At 44.2% G+C, this 17,148-nt stretch overlaps 1 protein-coding gene across 1 annotated transcript in view; it reads right to left on the bottom strand.

Annotated features, from left to right (window-relative positions):
- Positions 1-16,332, bottom strand: part of glcci1a (glucocorticoid induced 1a) — a gene marked incomplete at both ends in the record, with an annotated part of 33,415 nt that extends 17,083 nt beyond the window's left edge. Inside the window, 2 exons of the mRNA XM_080527348.1 lie at positions 2,465-2,622; positions 15,933-16,332. Coding sequence (XP_080383474.1) covers positions 2,465-2,622; positions 15,933-16,332 — 558 coding nt within the window. The remainder of the gene's footprint in view (positions 1-2,464; positions 2,623-15,932) is intronic.
- Positions 16,333-17,148: the final 816 nt, after the last annotated feature.

The raw sequence follows: 17,148 nt of genomic DNA, 5'->3' as shown, positions 1-17,148 counted from the left end.
ACACCCGCACATGCACACTCACCCACACACACACACACACACACACACACACACACACACACACACACACACACACACACACGTCACCTCTCCTCACCCCCCCCTACATGTGTTCTGTCAATGAACAAACAGAGGGGAAACTCCAGGTTTTCAGTTGGTGAGAGTTTGGCGTTGTGGCGCAAGAAAGGAAAAACCTTTGGGGCCGGGCAGAGGTCCTGCTGCACATGTGGACGATGTTACAGGTCTGCCTGTGTACCAACCAACGGACAAAACTAGCGAAGGGAAGTTGATTCATACCGAGAACTGTTAACTCTGTCACATTTGACTACAGGAATACGGTTCTTCGAGCCGATTTGGCAATACGGCCGCTACGCTGAACTTAATGGGCCTCGGTTGCAGCGAAGTAAAAACAGGATGTGTGAGGTCATTATGGGATGTCATCGATGACTGACACTGCCTCGAGTATCGTAACCCTGCTCTGTGAGAGACACACTACTGTATGAAACCACCACACAGGAGGGAGGGAACAAAAACAACTGAAAAAACAAACAAGAAACCAAAAACAACCCCTCCTGTTCTCCCTGTGCAGTCAACATCTGGCCCAATCTTTACTCTGCTTCAACCTAATATATGTGCTCGGGTTGGGCCTGTCGTAACCTAGCAAGCCAGTGTGGGCGTTGTAGGTCACCAAACCAGACCAGAATAGGGAGAGGAAGAGGAAGAGGAGGAGGAGGAGGAGGAGGAGGAGGAGGAGGAGTAAGGGAACATTCCGGCATTCGTGCGACTCTATCCAAACAGTTGACTTCATCTGACAAGAGAGGGAGCAGCGTGTCGAGCGGGAGCGGCAAAACGCTGCGAGGCCCCAAACAATCACACACACATACACACACACACACACACACACACACACACACACACACACACACACCACACACAGAAACAATCAGGCCTTTGTGTGATGCCGACAGGCCCTGGTTATTATAGTGTATATAATGACGCGGGGGGGGGGCGGAGGGGGTCGTCTGCCTCGTTCAAGGCCCACGGAAGCGGAGGTGGTAAATGTCGCACGGCGCCTGGCCCAATCAGCCTGGGAGTGTGCACGCTGTACAGAGACGTGTGTGGCTAACCGGTCTCAGAGAGCCTGATATACTGAGAGTGCTGATATATACTGTCGCGTATGAACCACAGTGTGTGTGTGTGTGTGTGTGTGTGTGTGTGTGTGTGTGTGTGTGTGTGTGTGTGTGTGTGTGCGTGCGTGCGTGCGTGTGTGTGTGCGCGCTCTGCACATTACACAGAGATAGGGGGCGGCGGTAGCCTGGTGGTTAGAGAGGCCGGCTAGCAATTGGAAGGTCGCTGGTTCGATCCCCGCCTCAGGAGGGAGCTGCATGTGCCCTTGAGCAAGGCACTTAACCCCAAATTGCAGACTATGTCAAAAAAAAAGTTGATTGCATGGCAAAAAGACACATTATTATATTAGATCCTTGATCCCCATGTACATACGTCTCACAGTTTGTAAGTCCTGGTGAATGACAATATAAGTATTTTATGTAGGGAATGATGCATGTGCAAGCAGACAAAGCCACAGTGGACAGATGTATCCACACTGTCTTTCAGCTGATCAAAGACATTTACATTTGACATTTTCGGCATTTAACAGAGGCCTTATCCCAAAGCGACTTAAGACAAATACATGTGTCGAAGGAAGTGAATCATCTATCCATCAGTCATCATAAGAAAAGGAAATCTGGGGACCAGGGGCCATTGAAGAAAGGAGACTGACTTTGTGATCAGACTTACTTCAGAATTACAAGGAGACATTGGAGGGGGAGGGGGAGGGGGGGGGTGTAGAGAGAGGTGTCAAGGAGATGAGAATGTAGCCGAGGAGTGGAAAGGAGTGTTGTCTCCTACTGGAGCCTATAGGGATGTTCCAGTCGTCCTATAGACTCCATTGCTGACATTATTGCTTTTTGTTGTTGTTGTTGTTGTTGTTGTTGTTGTTGTTGTTGTTGCTTTGTTTATGCAACAGGGATGTCCATTTCCACTCCTGAGACATTGAAACTAATAAAGCGAAACTTGGATTGTGAGATTGTGTAGTCATCGAAGAAGCCACTTCCCCATGGACAGACAGAGCAGCGTGGCCACTTCTGCTTTGCGGTTCCCAGTCCGTCTCTGTGCGCCACCCCCGTAGCAGCCACTAGCTGGAGAGAGGAGCATGGAACCACGTCGCCTACTCTACATACCCAGCATGCTTTGCTGCAGATCAATCTCTGCAGATCAGCATAATAAATTAATAAATCACGCCTGTTCAGCTGAAATATCAGCAATTGTTTTTCCTTGCGGAAATGACACATGCATTCATCTCTGTTGGGGGGGGGGGCAGAAAAACGTGACAAATGGGTGGTGGGGGGCAGGGGAGGAGAAAGAGGGGGGGGGGGGTATGGGGCAGGATGTGAGCTGTGCCTACCTGCGTGGATTTATCTTTCATGCAAGAGGGGTAGTGCACGTGCACGTGGGGGTCGCGGGGCCACTGGCCGGTGAGGTAGGGGCCGGTGATGGTTCCCAGGGAGGAAGTCCGCCGGATGGGCCCCGAGTTACGAACCTGCTGCTGCTTGGACCTGTCAACTGGAGACAGAGAGGAAACAGAGGGAGAGAGGGGGGTCACCCACGTCATCAACGCGTCATGACATGCGATTGACACACACACGCGGTTCTTACAACATGATCGACTGCGATCCATGCAATGGATTCGGTGAGTCATCCCCACTACTACCTAGTTAGAGATTTTGGCTTGTCTAGCGAGTGTGTCATTTTAAACATTTTTCAGGATAAAAGTGTGAACATTTTGGTCGGTTGCTGCTTTCACCCGATGCTGTCACATATCGGTAAAAAGGATCCCTGCTTCTTCTAATGACAATATAATACTTTTCAATTGTTCCTCGTTTAAAATAGAACTATCTATCCTGAACAGGGGCGGACTGGGATCAAAAAACAGCCCTGGCATTTGCGACACAACAGCCCTATTTCCAAACGCAACACGCAACACGGATTGTTAACATAAAAAGTCAGAGGACAGATGCCAAACTACCGACATGTTTGCTGTAATTATATGTATTATCAGTAGGCAGTCATCAGTCAATATCTCTTTCAATAGCCTTTTCACACCGAATGTACTTTTTTGTGCTATTTTCGGCCCAATACATGCGAATTTCGGTGCATTCCTACTTCCAACTACACTTGCTCCCTGCATCCAGTTGTTGCACATTAACTGCATCGCTCTCATCAAATTCCCCCATTCTGAAAATGAAAGCAGTGTAACGTTAACTGCTGTTATAAACGGAATGATGACATGAGGTGCGTGTCCACTGGCGATATAGAACTGACTACGATAGTTATGGAGATATACTCCAGTTCTACATCGTGGAGCTCCGCCCCATAGGGGAGCTCTGCTCCTATTGGTTTACCCCGCTACCTAAAGCTCTGCTCCTATTGGTTTACCCTGCTACCTAAAGCTCTGCTCCTATTGGTTTACATACTCCAGTTCTACATCGTGGAGCTCCGCCCCATAGGGGAGCTCTGCTCCTATTGGTTTAGGGCCCTGGGCAACCGCGATGCAGAACTGCGTGGATGGCCCGGCCGATATAAAATGTTTTGGGCCGCGGTCTGCTGAAAGAAGTTATTTTCAATGAAAATCACCAGAGACAAAATTACAAATATATATATATATTTTATATAATACATTCTGAGCGGCCCAGAGTCTCGCGGCCCTCCTGGCATTTGCCAGGCTTGCCCGGTGGCCAGTCCGCCACTGATCCTGAATGAGTCACTTGGTAATCAGTTCGTGAAGACTTGGTAATCAGTTCATGAAGACTTGGTAATCAGTTCATGAAGACTTGGTAATCAGTTCATGAAGACTTGGTAATCAGTTCATGAAGACTTGGTAATCAGTTCGTGAAGACTTGCCCCACCCTCTCTCTTCTGCTCAAGCCAGCGGAGCGAGGCTGCAGACTGAGACAGTGGCGTTAGGGTTTGTTGTCTCAGTCTGGAGGTCGCCTTGGTTACCCTTGGAGGAGACGGTCCACCCTGCCCTCACGGCGAGGCAACCCTACACCTGGTAAAAATACCTCACTAACACCCCAGGCTCTTGAGGAACTGGGTCAAGGACTCCTGTTTGTTCTGACAACGCGTGCTGCTCTGTGAGTGAGTGTGTGTGTGAGAGTGTGTGTGTGTGTACATACAAACACACACATTACTGCCGCTATGGCCTTGTACAGACTGAGGTCCTTCTTTATGAGCCTGCCTAGTCAGTTCCATATCTGTGTCAACACTGTGGAGGGTGTAAAGAGTCAACTTGAACCTGTTTTTTTTATTTTATTTTATGAACCTACACGGTTCTGGGCTTTCAGGATAGCTTTAAGAGCGACATTCCAGTATCACCAGATGAGATAACACAAACACACACACACACACCCACACACACGCGCGCACACACACACACACACACACACACACACATACACACGCAGTACAGTCCCTGTAGTGCGGATGGCTCAGCCTCAGCGAAGTGTTTCATCTGTGAAGTGTTAAAATGAATGTTGAATAAATGGGTCATGAATATTTTTTGGCAATCTGCTATCGCAGGTCTTAACAGTTGACATGTTTTCACATAGAAGCAATGTCCCGTTCTCTCCATGCTTTGTCAGACTTACCGCTGACTACGACCTGCCGTGCCCCGTGGTCCTTGGTGGATGGGTCGGAGGGCTGGGTCACCTGCTACTAATCCAGAGGATTACAGTACTCGTGTTTTAGGGAACTCATCTAGACTTGGCTGTGATCTCACAAAACAAGGTCAGCAGGCTACAGTGCCTCTCGGGGGGGGGAACCACTGAACAGAAAGAAAGAAAGAAAGAAAGAAAGAAAGAAAGAAAGAAAGAAAGAACAAAAACCAAACACTGAGCTCTTCTTGCAAGACTTGCTTTTGTCGGTTGAAACCCCTAAGTCAGCATGTCTGGCTAGCCAGCACAGGGGAGCCCATGAGAGGTCTAGAGTAGACCAGACCACAACAACACTCCTACCACCAAATGAGTCACCAAATGAATCTCCAAAGTTAATGGGCCCTATTATGCACTTCTTAACTTGCCGTCTTAAGTCTTAATTAAGACGCACCGCCAGGTTAAGACCTACCGCCACCCTTATTATGCGCTTCATACGCGCTACTGCTATTATGCAGGTGTCGATAGGCGCCCACACATAAGACGTAAGACTCCTGTGCATATATTACTCATTGTGGGAGTGTTCATATGTTAATGAAGTGCACTAGGCGCCCCTGCTATTATGCGATCTGACTTTGCGCCTAGCGCTAAGAAGTGGTTTGAAAAGTTCTTAAGTTTAGACTTCATGCACGTTTTGAAACAATCCGCGGAGGCGCGCTCGTGTTTCAAAACGTGCATGAAGTCTAGCGCCTATGAACTGCATAATAGCATAGCGCTTATGACTTAACGCAGCCGGTTCTTAAAGGGAATGGCACCTGGCACGCTGATTGGGTTGATTGAGAAGACGCCCAAAACACACCCATGACTAATAATAGGGCCCAAAGTCTTCATTTGATTCATGGTCTACTCCCAATTATGTTCCATTCAATGATTCCACTAAAGAACATGGTAGAGCCTTATCAAACCATGGCATCATTTGGAGGTAGTGGTGGCCTAGTGGTTTGTGATCAGATCAGATCAGACTGGTGATCAGAAGGTCATGAGTTCAAATCCCACCTGGGAATACCACCACTAGTGTGCCCTTGAGTAAGGCCCTTAGCTCTAGGGAGACTGTCCCTGTAATCTCGTATTGTAAGTCGCTTTGGATAAAAGCGTCTGCTAAAAGGTTAAAAAGTTGAAAATGGTCAAAATAAATAAAAAATGTCATTACTGACCCATCTCCAACCTCCCCTTTGAAGGGGTGAAAGCATCTGCTAAAAATTAAAATGTAAATTTTTTTTTTTTTTAAATATGACAAGCGAGGTATTCTGAAGACTATAGTGCAGGACACTACACTTTGTAGCTCCATATTTGGGCTAAGGCCAGATCCCTCCAGTCTTTTTCAGACTAAACATAACATGTCTGGGAAGTTTTACGATTGTCAGATATCAACATATGGATGACATACTGTCGCTTCAACATCAATACGATTCCTAAAGCACTTCTTATTGGGCTTGAGGCCACACTCTACACTGAGATGGCCTGATGCCTGTCTAGTAACCCTGTAATCATCACACAACCATGTTAAATATTAACACAGGTTAGAGAAGGGACATTTTGATTAATAGACGATAGCTCATAAATCGATTGGTCAACTTCATTCATTAAATTAAAGCATCGTTTATACAAATAACAAAACGATGATATAACGTACCATACAAAAACAATCTCATTAGGTCATGGTAGTAAGTCAATGTGAACCCTACGTCTAAGAACCATTCAGATAACATACAACACCACAACAGATAAGACATACTATTGCATGAGCAATGACTAGGCCTGGATTTGGTTTGGCTTGCTGTGCTACAGTAGAGTCAACCTTTCTTCCACCAGCCCTGTAGCCTCGGGCCTGTGCCTGTGCCTGTGCCTGTAATGGTGAGTGGTTAGTCAGTCAGTGACACGTAGGGGATTATTGCTCATGACTGAGGCAAGGTGGAACCGGTCTGAGCACCAAAACAGGCCAAATGTTCCACCACCAGGCATGCAGGCTTCTCCTGTACCAAGGTCCACAGTGTTTGGTGTCAGTGCCCTGGCACAGGGCTTTTCCTCCCCGTTTTTATATATTTTTTATTTTTATAGTTTCCTTTCCTGAGAGCAGATGGAAAAGAGAGGTGCAGGGCTATGCCAGCAGCTCTCACAGAAGAAATGCCACCAACAGTCTCAGTAGGGCTCTGTGAGTGGGACAGACCCACATTAGGCCAAATTAGGACCACAAAAGGAGTAGAGTTTTTATCCTACTGTACTGCAGAAATACTATCTTGATTCTAGTTTTTTCTTTTCTGTGCAGCAAGAAAACAGGGACTGTTGTAATGGGTGTGTGAGAGAGCATGAGTTTGCATGTAGGCCAGGCCTACCTAATGCCCAGGCATTTGATTCCGTATCTACTCAATGACTAACACCTTTAAACAAACCTAAAGGATTAGGCCTACTAGTTTTTTTAATTTGAGTGTTCGACATTAATTGTTCAGATTACATTTCAGATTTGAGAGAAGGGTAAGAAGGGGTGTGCATGGGTTAGAAAATGTCACACATCCAGTTATTTTCTAAAACAGTCTCTGTATTTCGTTGTACTTGCCAATGTCCTACAGGGAAGAGGACAAATGCCATTTCTGCTTTGTATTCCATGTATTGTAGTCAACAGTGTGTGACTCATATGTGACTCATAGTGAAGTTATTAACTTTGTAGTGACTTGAAGAGGGGCTGGCTGGCTCAGTATCAACATCTAGAGACATGTTAAACCAAACTGCTGAACAGCAAGAAAAACAGACAACACCTATGCTTTTCACGGTATCCTTAAAAAAAGGTTGAACTACTGTAACAGCATATTTCCACAAGGAACTAAAAACTAGCTGTAAGCATGGATATATGCAAATGTGAACTTTCCCCCCTATTTCACCAGCCTTGATAGTATTACAGACAGTGTCAGGCAAAGGCTACAAAACCATCCGCACCAGTCAGATAACAAAGCCTGAACATCCAGGATGAGCTCTGCAGGGGGCTTATCAGAACAGCATCCATCCAACGGTCATGTTTCAGTAGAAGTGGAGGGACAAAGGAAAGAGACCAACCTCAAGTTAATTTTAAAAACAAAATAGTGTTACTATCTGTGCTCTGTGTTCCACAAAGTACAGGAAGACACAAAACCACCAGTAGCAAGCTTTTAGCCCGACCTACAGCATGCCATTACATTGCATTAGAGCTGCACATTTGCACAGTGCAACCTTCAATTAAGCTAAAATGTGAATGCTGTTGATTAACCCTACAACAACAGTGAGACATTGTTCAAAAACGTCACGAATATGCACTCCAAATTTCAGCGATGAATGTTCCAGGGAAACAAATAACATAATGGTGTTGAGTGACACAGTCTCTGTATGTTTGAGTGACACATAGTCTCTGTATGTCTGAGGAACATGCCTGAAGGAGCAGACTCTGTAGGTGATATTACTAACTACGTGACGACAATAAATCAAATATGCTACATCTCTATTACTTTAATGTCATTAAAGTGAAAAAGATAAATGAAAGATAGAATACATGAGTCCCCTAAAATACTTCAACGGTGCATTGTCTATTCTGGTAACAGGCTGTTTGGGTTCTACGTCTGTGCTCCTCACTGAAGCGGAACTGAATTAGCCTACTGCTATGGCAACAGAGCACACGGATCCCAAACTCCCTGACTGAGCATCGGAGGAACATCATCAAGACATCTGGAAGAGTTCAGGAAGCAAATCAATGAAAGCTAAAAGGAAAGTTACAGCACTACCACAATCCAACAATAGGCAAGGTTCACAGCCTACTTACAAACAACAATGCAACATTTAGGCTCGAGTATTGTAGGCCTAGTACATGATTAACCACGTCATTCTGTCTTTGCACAACAGTGCCTGACAACAACCCAACAACCCCTACAACCCTACAGTGTAACCCAAGGTCTAAACAGCCTCGGTTAATCACTTCAACAAGAAATAGTACTGTAAAAGAGGAACGAAACGTTAAGCGCATCGTCAAACTCAAATTATACAACAGTTCCGGCATTTCTGATTGGTTAAAAGGTGTATTCTAGCCTTGCTCATATAACCATTATAACTAACTATATTCTATGTGCTCAGATAACGTCATAGAAACATCTTTACTGTTCTATTTGAAGGATCACTGTGAATAATATGATATGAAGAAGTTCTAACCCTTCCCAGGACCTATCTCACAAAATGCACTTCACATCACAGCAAAAAAATAAATAAAGCTATGCTGACTTTACTTTGCTTGCGACATCACCATGATAGGTATGATTAGTGAACTGCACCAGCCCAGCGGACCCGTCTGATTGTAACAATGTTCCCAAATGTGGAGAGTCACGGGTGCATCTGTGATTCTCTTGTCACACTGAACTGCAATCAAGTGCAGTCACATCTGGCCAAGCTCTGTTGCTAGCAGGATACATCGTACCCCAGTGAGGGCAATTCCAGTCGTGGAGGCCTGCAAGTGTACAGTACGCAGGCATCAGTGACACATGATTACATTTCATTGTGATCCGAATTGAAGACGACGATGATTAGTTGATTGTTTAAATCAGGTTTAGTCGTGACTAGGACGAAGCAGCTCTAGAGGACCCGAGTTGGCCTACAGAGTTACTTACGATGTGTTTACAATCCTGCTTTATCGTGTGAACTAATGTGACTGTCGTCGCACAGTTGCTCTGGATAGGAGTCAGTTAAATGACTAAAATGAACATGTTACTTCCTGTCATGTCCTGCCATTATGTCTATTTGACAGCTGCAAAACTGTCATCACACCATAAAACAAGACAAAAACAACACTTTCCAGCTTTGGAATTAAGCCCTACGCATATGCTTTCCGGTGATTTTTAATGACTTCAACCGACCAAGAATAGCCATGTAAACAATGGAAGGAATACATTGAAATAACATTGGGTCTGGTCCCAGATACAAGCCTCTAATGTTGCCTTTCTTGTTGACGCTATGCTATGTCCACTTATTTGACAGTGGCGACTGAAAGGAATGCCAACATTCAAAACTATAATTAGGCCTAGGCTACAGTATAATGTTTACCACAATTTCACTGTTCCTGAACACTGGAATTGAAAGACTGCTGAGAGGTTCAGCCAGGTGTTGGTGAACACCAGCCAGTGGCTGGATCTACAGCCAATCTACAGAATCAGCCAGTGGCTAAATCTACAGCCTATTCTGTCTCCAAACCTGTCAAAATGAATGATTCATGTAAAGGCAACTGTGGCTTGTTCCTGGCACTTGAGTTATCCTGATTAAAGCAACATGGAAGGGAACCAATCTGGGGATCTTTCAAGACAGGGTGTACAGTACAGGGCGGGGCGATATAAAGAGGGACAGGACAGGATGCATTTTCAATAATGTTGACGTGTTAATCTGTCATAATCCTTCTGCCACCCCGAGAGTGGGTGTGATGTTACAGTTCAGCCTAGGGTCACACGTTTACAGACCATCGAGCTAGACTAGCAGGCAAGCCAGGTCCTGTACATGACACTCATATCACACTTGCGGAGCCACAGAGCTGCAATCCAAAACGGTGTAAACCACAGTCGTGGTCGTCCAGCTGCACTTCAAAAACAACATCCAAACCCCTCTACTGCACGCTAAACTAGGCCGATTCTGTCATAAACACACATGCATAGCAGCCACCGTAACGCTCGCCTTCAAACCTGCACACCTACATAGAGCTCTACACATCGCAACGATGGAGGTCATAATCATTTATATTGTCGGCAATTATATGCATATTTCGGATACTTTTCTACACATAATGCCTTGTGTTTCTCATGAGGAGAAACTAGCCTTGAGGGCCACGTCCCCTCTTTACTCTTCCAATGAGGATACATACAGTCATTTCACCAGGAGGTGAGTTGTTGTTGTTGTTGTTGTTGCTGTTGTTGTTGAGTTGTGGTTTATTTCATGCCTAGCCTTTCACAGGAAGGCTTCCTTTTGTTTTATGGATTTATGAGTCTGGTGCACCGGATTAATTAACTGATGTACCACTCCCTTTCATCAGGGTTTTATAGCCCTCTCTCTTTGAATGTATACCTGGTGAGTTGACAAGAAGGCCCTCGTAGTTAATGATCTTGTGTCAAAATGAAAGTAACGTCAGATGCACATGTCAGCATACTCGCCGGTTTCCTCAACATGAAATATTCTTGAAGAAAAGAAGGAGGAGACTTCTAGAAAGTGGGCTTTGCTTCCCCTTTCGTGACCACCTGAAGATGAAAGGATACGGTTTAATTTCCAACAATAAAGCTGTTCATGCCAGAGTAATGTATTTTAAATCACTCCCAGGCCTTCAGACCTTCCTAAGCCTGCTTTACAAGCAATACTAAATGATTAAAAAAACAACTAAATAATGAAGAGCTGTAAACAAACAACAGAATTGTACTGCTTTGCCACTCTCGTCCCACGAATCCCCTCTTTAACCACGGGATATTGATGATACATGGCATATTCATTCCATTCAAAACACAACATGAAAATGCAAAATTTCCCATGTCTGATGCTCTCTATCCGCCCATCTGACACATGATATAGATGTTCGTTATTATTGCTCTGCAAAGCCATAAATGAGGACAATTCACTGCAATGAAGTAGGCCAAAGTTAAGGCTAATGGAGACATTTTATTTCATTTTATTTTCAATGACAGGAAATAAAGATGGAAAATGTATCCATCATTATCCTAATTGTCTTGAATTGTAATTTAAATAAATAGTTGTGAAAATGGACAGAGGAGGAATTTCTCCAACTATGATGAAAGGCACTTGAGTCCGGTCTAAAAGCAGGTTTAAGTTTAGGCCTGTGAGAGTGTCCTCTGGAAGGGGCATGCCGCTTGCAAATGTTTGGGAGCAACTGGATTATCTAATAAGATGAGCCCCGGATGTATAATTAATAAGTCTATTACTGTAGTCGCAGGGGAAATGCAAGATCATTCAATCATTTATTTCGCACCTGTTTCTGAATTAACAAGAGACCAGTTTATGGTCATCCCTTTCTGAATTTTGGATGCAATCACCCCAACAAATCTACTAGGTCAATAATTAAGGAGGAAGTTGCAAGGAAGTTGTGGATTAAGGCTAACTGTGGGTTACAAACAAACAACACCCTGTAATAGGGCTGTCACGATTAGTCGACGTCGTCGACGTCATCGACTACGTCAATACGTCGGTTTGCGTAATATGCGTCGGTTAGTCGTAAATAAACAAAATGGCGTTTTTTTTTTTTTTTTTAAACCTTTATTTTACCAGGCGAGACAATTAAGTGTATGAGTGAAAAATGGATAGCTACTAGCTAATGTTACACAAGCAATGTAGCTCACCACAGTTCGTATGTCTTGTCTTCTGGTGTTAGTAACGTTAGCTATGTAGCTGGCTAGCTACGGTAGCCTATTGTCATTGTGGTGCTCGCACCTACTGTACGTTATCTAGCTCGTAGCTCGCATGCTACGTTAGCATCAATTTAGCTAATCATAACATAGCAGCGAGAGTAACGTTAGCTAGCTATGTAGCTACTAGCTAGCTATGTGTTGTGGTGATGGACAGACTTCTAAATGGCCATGTTGGCATTCAAGTTGGCTAAACATAGCAGTGAGGTGGAGACAAATACGTATTTTTTATGTATTTTTTTTCCCCGATCAGTACAAAAATTATCGTTAGACTTACTGATAAATTAGTCGTTAGACTAATCGACTAATCGATAAAATAATCGCTAGATTAATCGTTAGAAAAATAGTCGTTTGGGACAGCACTACCCTGTAACACACTAATACCCTCCCATGACCACGTCATGTTGCAGCAAAGCAGCAACATCACCAGTGTTTCCTCTACATGCATTTATTGGTGGCGGGCCGCCACGATGGAATTTCCTCCGCCACGAATTGATTCAGTCCACAAAAAAAAAAAAAAAAAAAAATCTGAACATTTTAGCTGATTAATATATATCTGATCCTAGATCAGCGCTATAATGGATGTTGACTAAAAGTGCACCTAAATCCACGCCCATCTCTCTCTAACCGCTGATCCAAAATCAGATTAATGACATTCAGTTGACGACGTGACACAAGGGCTCCTGATTGGTCTAAATGTGAACTGTGGTATTATTGTTATTGTGTACAGGCCACCGTAGTGACATCCATCAATGTTGATGTTGATTCCATCAACATCGCTAAAGGGAAAATCCAGGTTTAGTCTGATAAATCTCGCGAGAGTTCTTACAAATATCCAGGCATATTCTGATAGGTCTCGCGAGAGTTATCAAAAATAAGCCAGGATTTTCCTTTAGCGACGTTGATGGAATACCCCCCAGGTCAGGTGGGCAGGTTACGACGAGACAACAAGAGACCGGTATTGTAGAGCTTACAGAGCGAGTTAAAATAAAGACACTTACATTGAAATACAGAAGGACTCACGTGTATGTTTAATAGAATAACACGACATGGTGTCAGAAGTCCTGTAAATGAGTGTTAAGAGTTAGATCGGCCGACAAGTGTCATTTGAGCTCGTGACGGTGAGAAGGGAGAAGAAAAGATGGATGCTAATGCTAACGCGGGAGCAGCTGCAGTCCAGAGAACGGCGCCAGTTTCAAGTGCTACGTTAGCAGACATTAGCAAGTCAAAAAACGATTCTTATGTGCCGTCACTTTAGCAACAACACAGTATTGTCAAGGGGAAAAGAAGGGGAGACGATTTTTTTATTGACAACGGAATTACATGCTGGAAAAACATGCAGCTAAAATTCAGGGAACATTTGGACAATAAGAGATGATCTTTGTGTGTGTGTATGTGACTGTCAGTCACAAGTTTATATTCTGTATATTCATTATTTTATTTTTTTGGCCATCCTCTAGTTTTGGCTGTGATTAGAAAAGAAAAAAAAAAAAAAAAAAAAAAACGTTGTTTTGAGCGCGCGTGCGCGTTTCATGCGCGTGCACGCGGCACCATTGTACAAATTCCTGGAGGAAACACTGATCACTGTTGCAACAATGGTTATCTCTGCTCCATGTATCTCTCAGTGTATGCTCCACAGAGTTGAAATGTCAGTCAACTTAAAACAGATGGTCATAAAAAGTGTTTTTTGCCCATAATAAAGGTGCCAGGACCTTTTGAGTCATGAATGAGAACCTGGTGGGATTGTCTCTCCTGGGGTGCACCCATCCGGTCTCAGGCATGATGTCATCCCTCAGAATCTTGAAACGTCATGTGATAGAATGTCACCTTGGCCTGCCTCATTGTCCCAGGAGGGCTTTCAGCATCTACCAACCAAGTGTGACTCCTGAGTCCTGACAGGCTTGTTGCCACCAATTTAACAAACAAACAACACTTACGTGCAAGTGGATATGACATAACTCACTTTGGAACCCGCCTGTGCCACTACACCAATTCCAACGGGAAGATAATAGGCCTAATAGTGTTATAAAATGCAACATACACAGAGGGTTTCAATATTATCTCATTCCCTTTACACTGTTATCCCTGGTTGAGAGACAATATGCTAAACCTAGTCTGATTTTCAAGACGATATTTCCACTTCGACATATAAAAATGTATAATTTGTGGACGCTCTCTTGATGTGTGCCACAATGCGCCCGTACCCAGACCAAAAATAATCACAACTCCTGTGGTCACTACATGTCCAGCAATCTGATGAAGTCACCAAATCGCTTCCATCAGCTCTGACCAAGCATTGTGGGAGGTCACAGCTCTCAGGGGGGTCAGCCAGTCAGGAGGAATGTAGTGCACCCTCATGAAGGTCCACCTACCAAAGCCTGACTGAGGAATCTGAACACTTACAGGGGTGTCCATTTTGAAAAAGAGAGCACATTGGTGTGTGCCATTATAGCTGAATGAGAAGCAGAAGACAACACATTTTAACGACATAAATGTCTTAATTATGCATTATGCTAACAATCTAATAACAATGTAATAATGAATAACTACAAAAAGAACAGATTCCTGTAGCTTTTGGGATACTGCCCTTCGATAATGCTGCCTACTCACACTGACAAAGTTCTGCTCACATACAGAACAGGAGAAAAGGGGAAACTTTTACTGCCAAAAAGTTATGTCAGACATACCAAGCAGAATCAAGAAGCATTTTACTTGACCCAAGACTATAAGTACCTAAAGGACCTCCCTCTAGTAGCCTATAGATGACATGGAGCCAGACAGGACTGTTGGTCACTGGTCCTGAACACTGCAGGTCCGATGGCCAGACAGACTATACAAAACATGTAGCCTATGTTGTAATTCTGTGGGCCTAGGTAGCTAAATGAATTGGAATGGTATGCCTGCATTCTACAGAATCCTTGAAATTACTCCAAAAGTGCTGGAAAGAGCCCTCCTGGGGATATTTTCCGGTGGATTATGAATTAGCCTACCAGTCAAAGAGAGCAAATAAAGCAGCCCTGCAATTTGTCAAATCACAAATCAGCTATTCAAACCCCTATTTGGAAGGAGCAACACACATTTGGAATTGAATTCTTGCCATATGCGCGCGACCTTCCAGTTATAACGACGTAATTATTTCCATTTCCCAGCCGGTAAACATGCGTGAATAAAATAAATAAATGAGTTTGCCTTGCAAAAAGCCATATCCTGGTTAAGATGCGACATATAACTATTGCTTCTCATATGTTTGAACATTGTAAAATGTCCTTTAGATTCCGATTCGAGTGCGACAATACATGTAACCCGACAAACCCATAGTTGCGTGTGTCTGTAAAGGTAACTGCATCATCACCACCAAAGCCGGGCCACAAACACATCGCAAATAATAATAACATACTTTATGCATATACCGATACATGGCTTTAGGGTATTAGAATCGCATGATTGGAAGGCATCCCATCGATGCTAAATCATCATGATCATCAGAAAACATTTGGATGTCAAGGTCCATAATCATTCATACGACATACGCAATAAATACAGCTGTTTCATGGTTACAGTCACAATCAATGATAGCAGGATCTGTTGAAATTGCATGAATACTATGGTAATAATGTTGCCTGAAATGATATGTGTGATGCTGATGCGTCTTGAGCAGAGACCCTCCAGTGACCCAATTAGCTAGCAACAAGCTAGGCGATGGATCATGGATGCAAGAAGAAACAATGATGGAGACACACAGATGATTCGAGGCTACTGCTACCTTTGGAAACAGGCGAGTTGGGACACCGCTCAGGTGAGCTCTTGGTGTCCGGCGGCGAACGTCTCTGCCTCGGGACCAGTTTGCCCTCCGAGCCGGTTCCACCTGGGTTCGCAAGCTGCGTAGGGCTAACCGGACTGGAGCCCTGCTGCTGGGACGTCGTCAGTCCTGCGTTGCTCCCGACTGAGAAGGAGGAGGAGGAAGAGGAGGAAGAGCGGGTTGGGCTGTGTTGATTTCCGCGCAGGAGCTGGTAGTACGGCACCGTGGCACGGATAGGCTGCGACCGGACCGCGGTGCTGTTGTTGCTGCTGCAGGACGAGCCTGGGAGGATGGGGGAGCTGCTGCCCTCGCTGCTGCGTTTCACTCGCTGTTGTTGGGTTGAGTTTGTTGCTGATGCTGACATGATTGCCACTTCAACTGTGCAACTCTTCCAAGTTGAAAGACTTGAAAGACAGACAGAATAACTTATTTACAAAAGAAATACAAATCCAGGGCTTGCTACGGCTCAACTTTTCACTGTAAATATTGTTCTTTGGCTTGCAAAATGTATTTTGAGTTGACAAAGTCATGAAACAGGCTATTCTTCGACAAAGGCAGCTCGTTTTTTTTTTTACAGGTCCAATTTAGATCATTGGCTGGCTGTCTTATCTTATTGACCAGGCTTTACTGGCTACATTTTGGCTACTCAGGCTAAATGGCCCATTTCAAAACTCTTCAAACACGTCTGCATTGACGTCAATGTGGGAAAAACTATTACTTACATATCTCAAAGTCGATCTAAAACTATTCCTTTAACTCTGAAGTTTAACATAATATGTTGTCATAACATGCTGTTGTCGCTCTGTCGTCTGTCTCGCAACCCCTGCCTCCCCAAGTGCGATGCTCCTCCTGCCTCGGCACGACGACTGGCTGACAGAGAGGGGCGGGATAACATCACTTACTGTAAACCTCAGATTGGTTAATGCAGCACACAACCATTGGCCACACTGTAAGCATTCGCCAATAGATTAATTGAGGTTTGTTGGAGATTGAGCGTATGCTGCTTTCGTGCAACCGATTGGTTGAGGGGTTAAATTAAAGGGAAATGGGCGGTGCATGAGGGGTTCCGGACACTCTCGTGCATTACATTGGTACAATGTCCTCTGTGATTCTATAAAAGGCAGTAAATAAACATTCCATATTCCAGATTCGTCTTGTTAATAATAATAATAATAATAAT

The sequence above is a fragment of the Nansenia antarctica genome (assembly GCF_963989245.1).
Source record: "Nansenia antarctica genome assembly, chromosome: 3".
In the NCBI taxonomy this organism is placed as follows: Eukaryota; Metazoa; Chordata; class Actinopteri; order Argentiniformes; family Microstomatidae; genus Nansenia; species Nansenia antarctica.
This window is presented reverse-complemented; position numbering and strand designations above follow the sequence as displayed.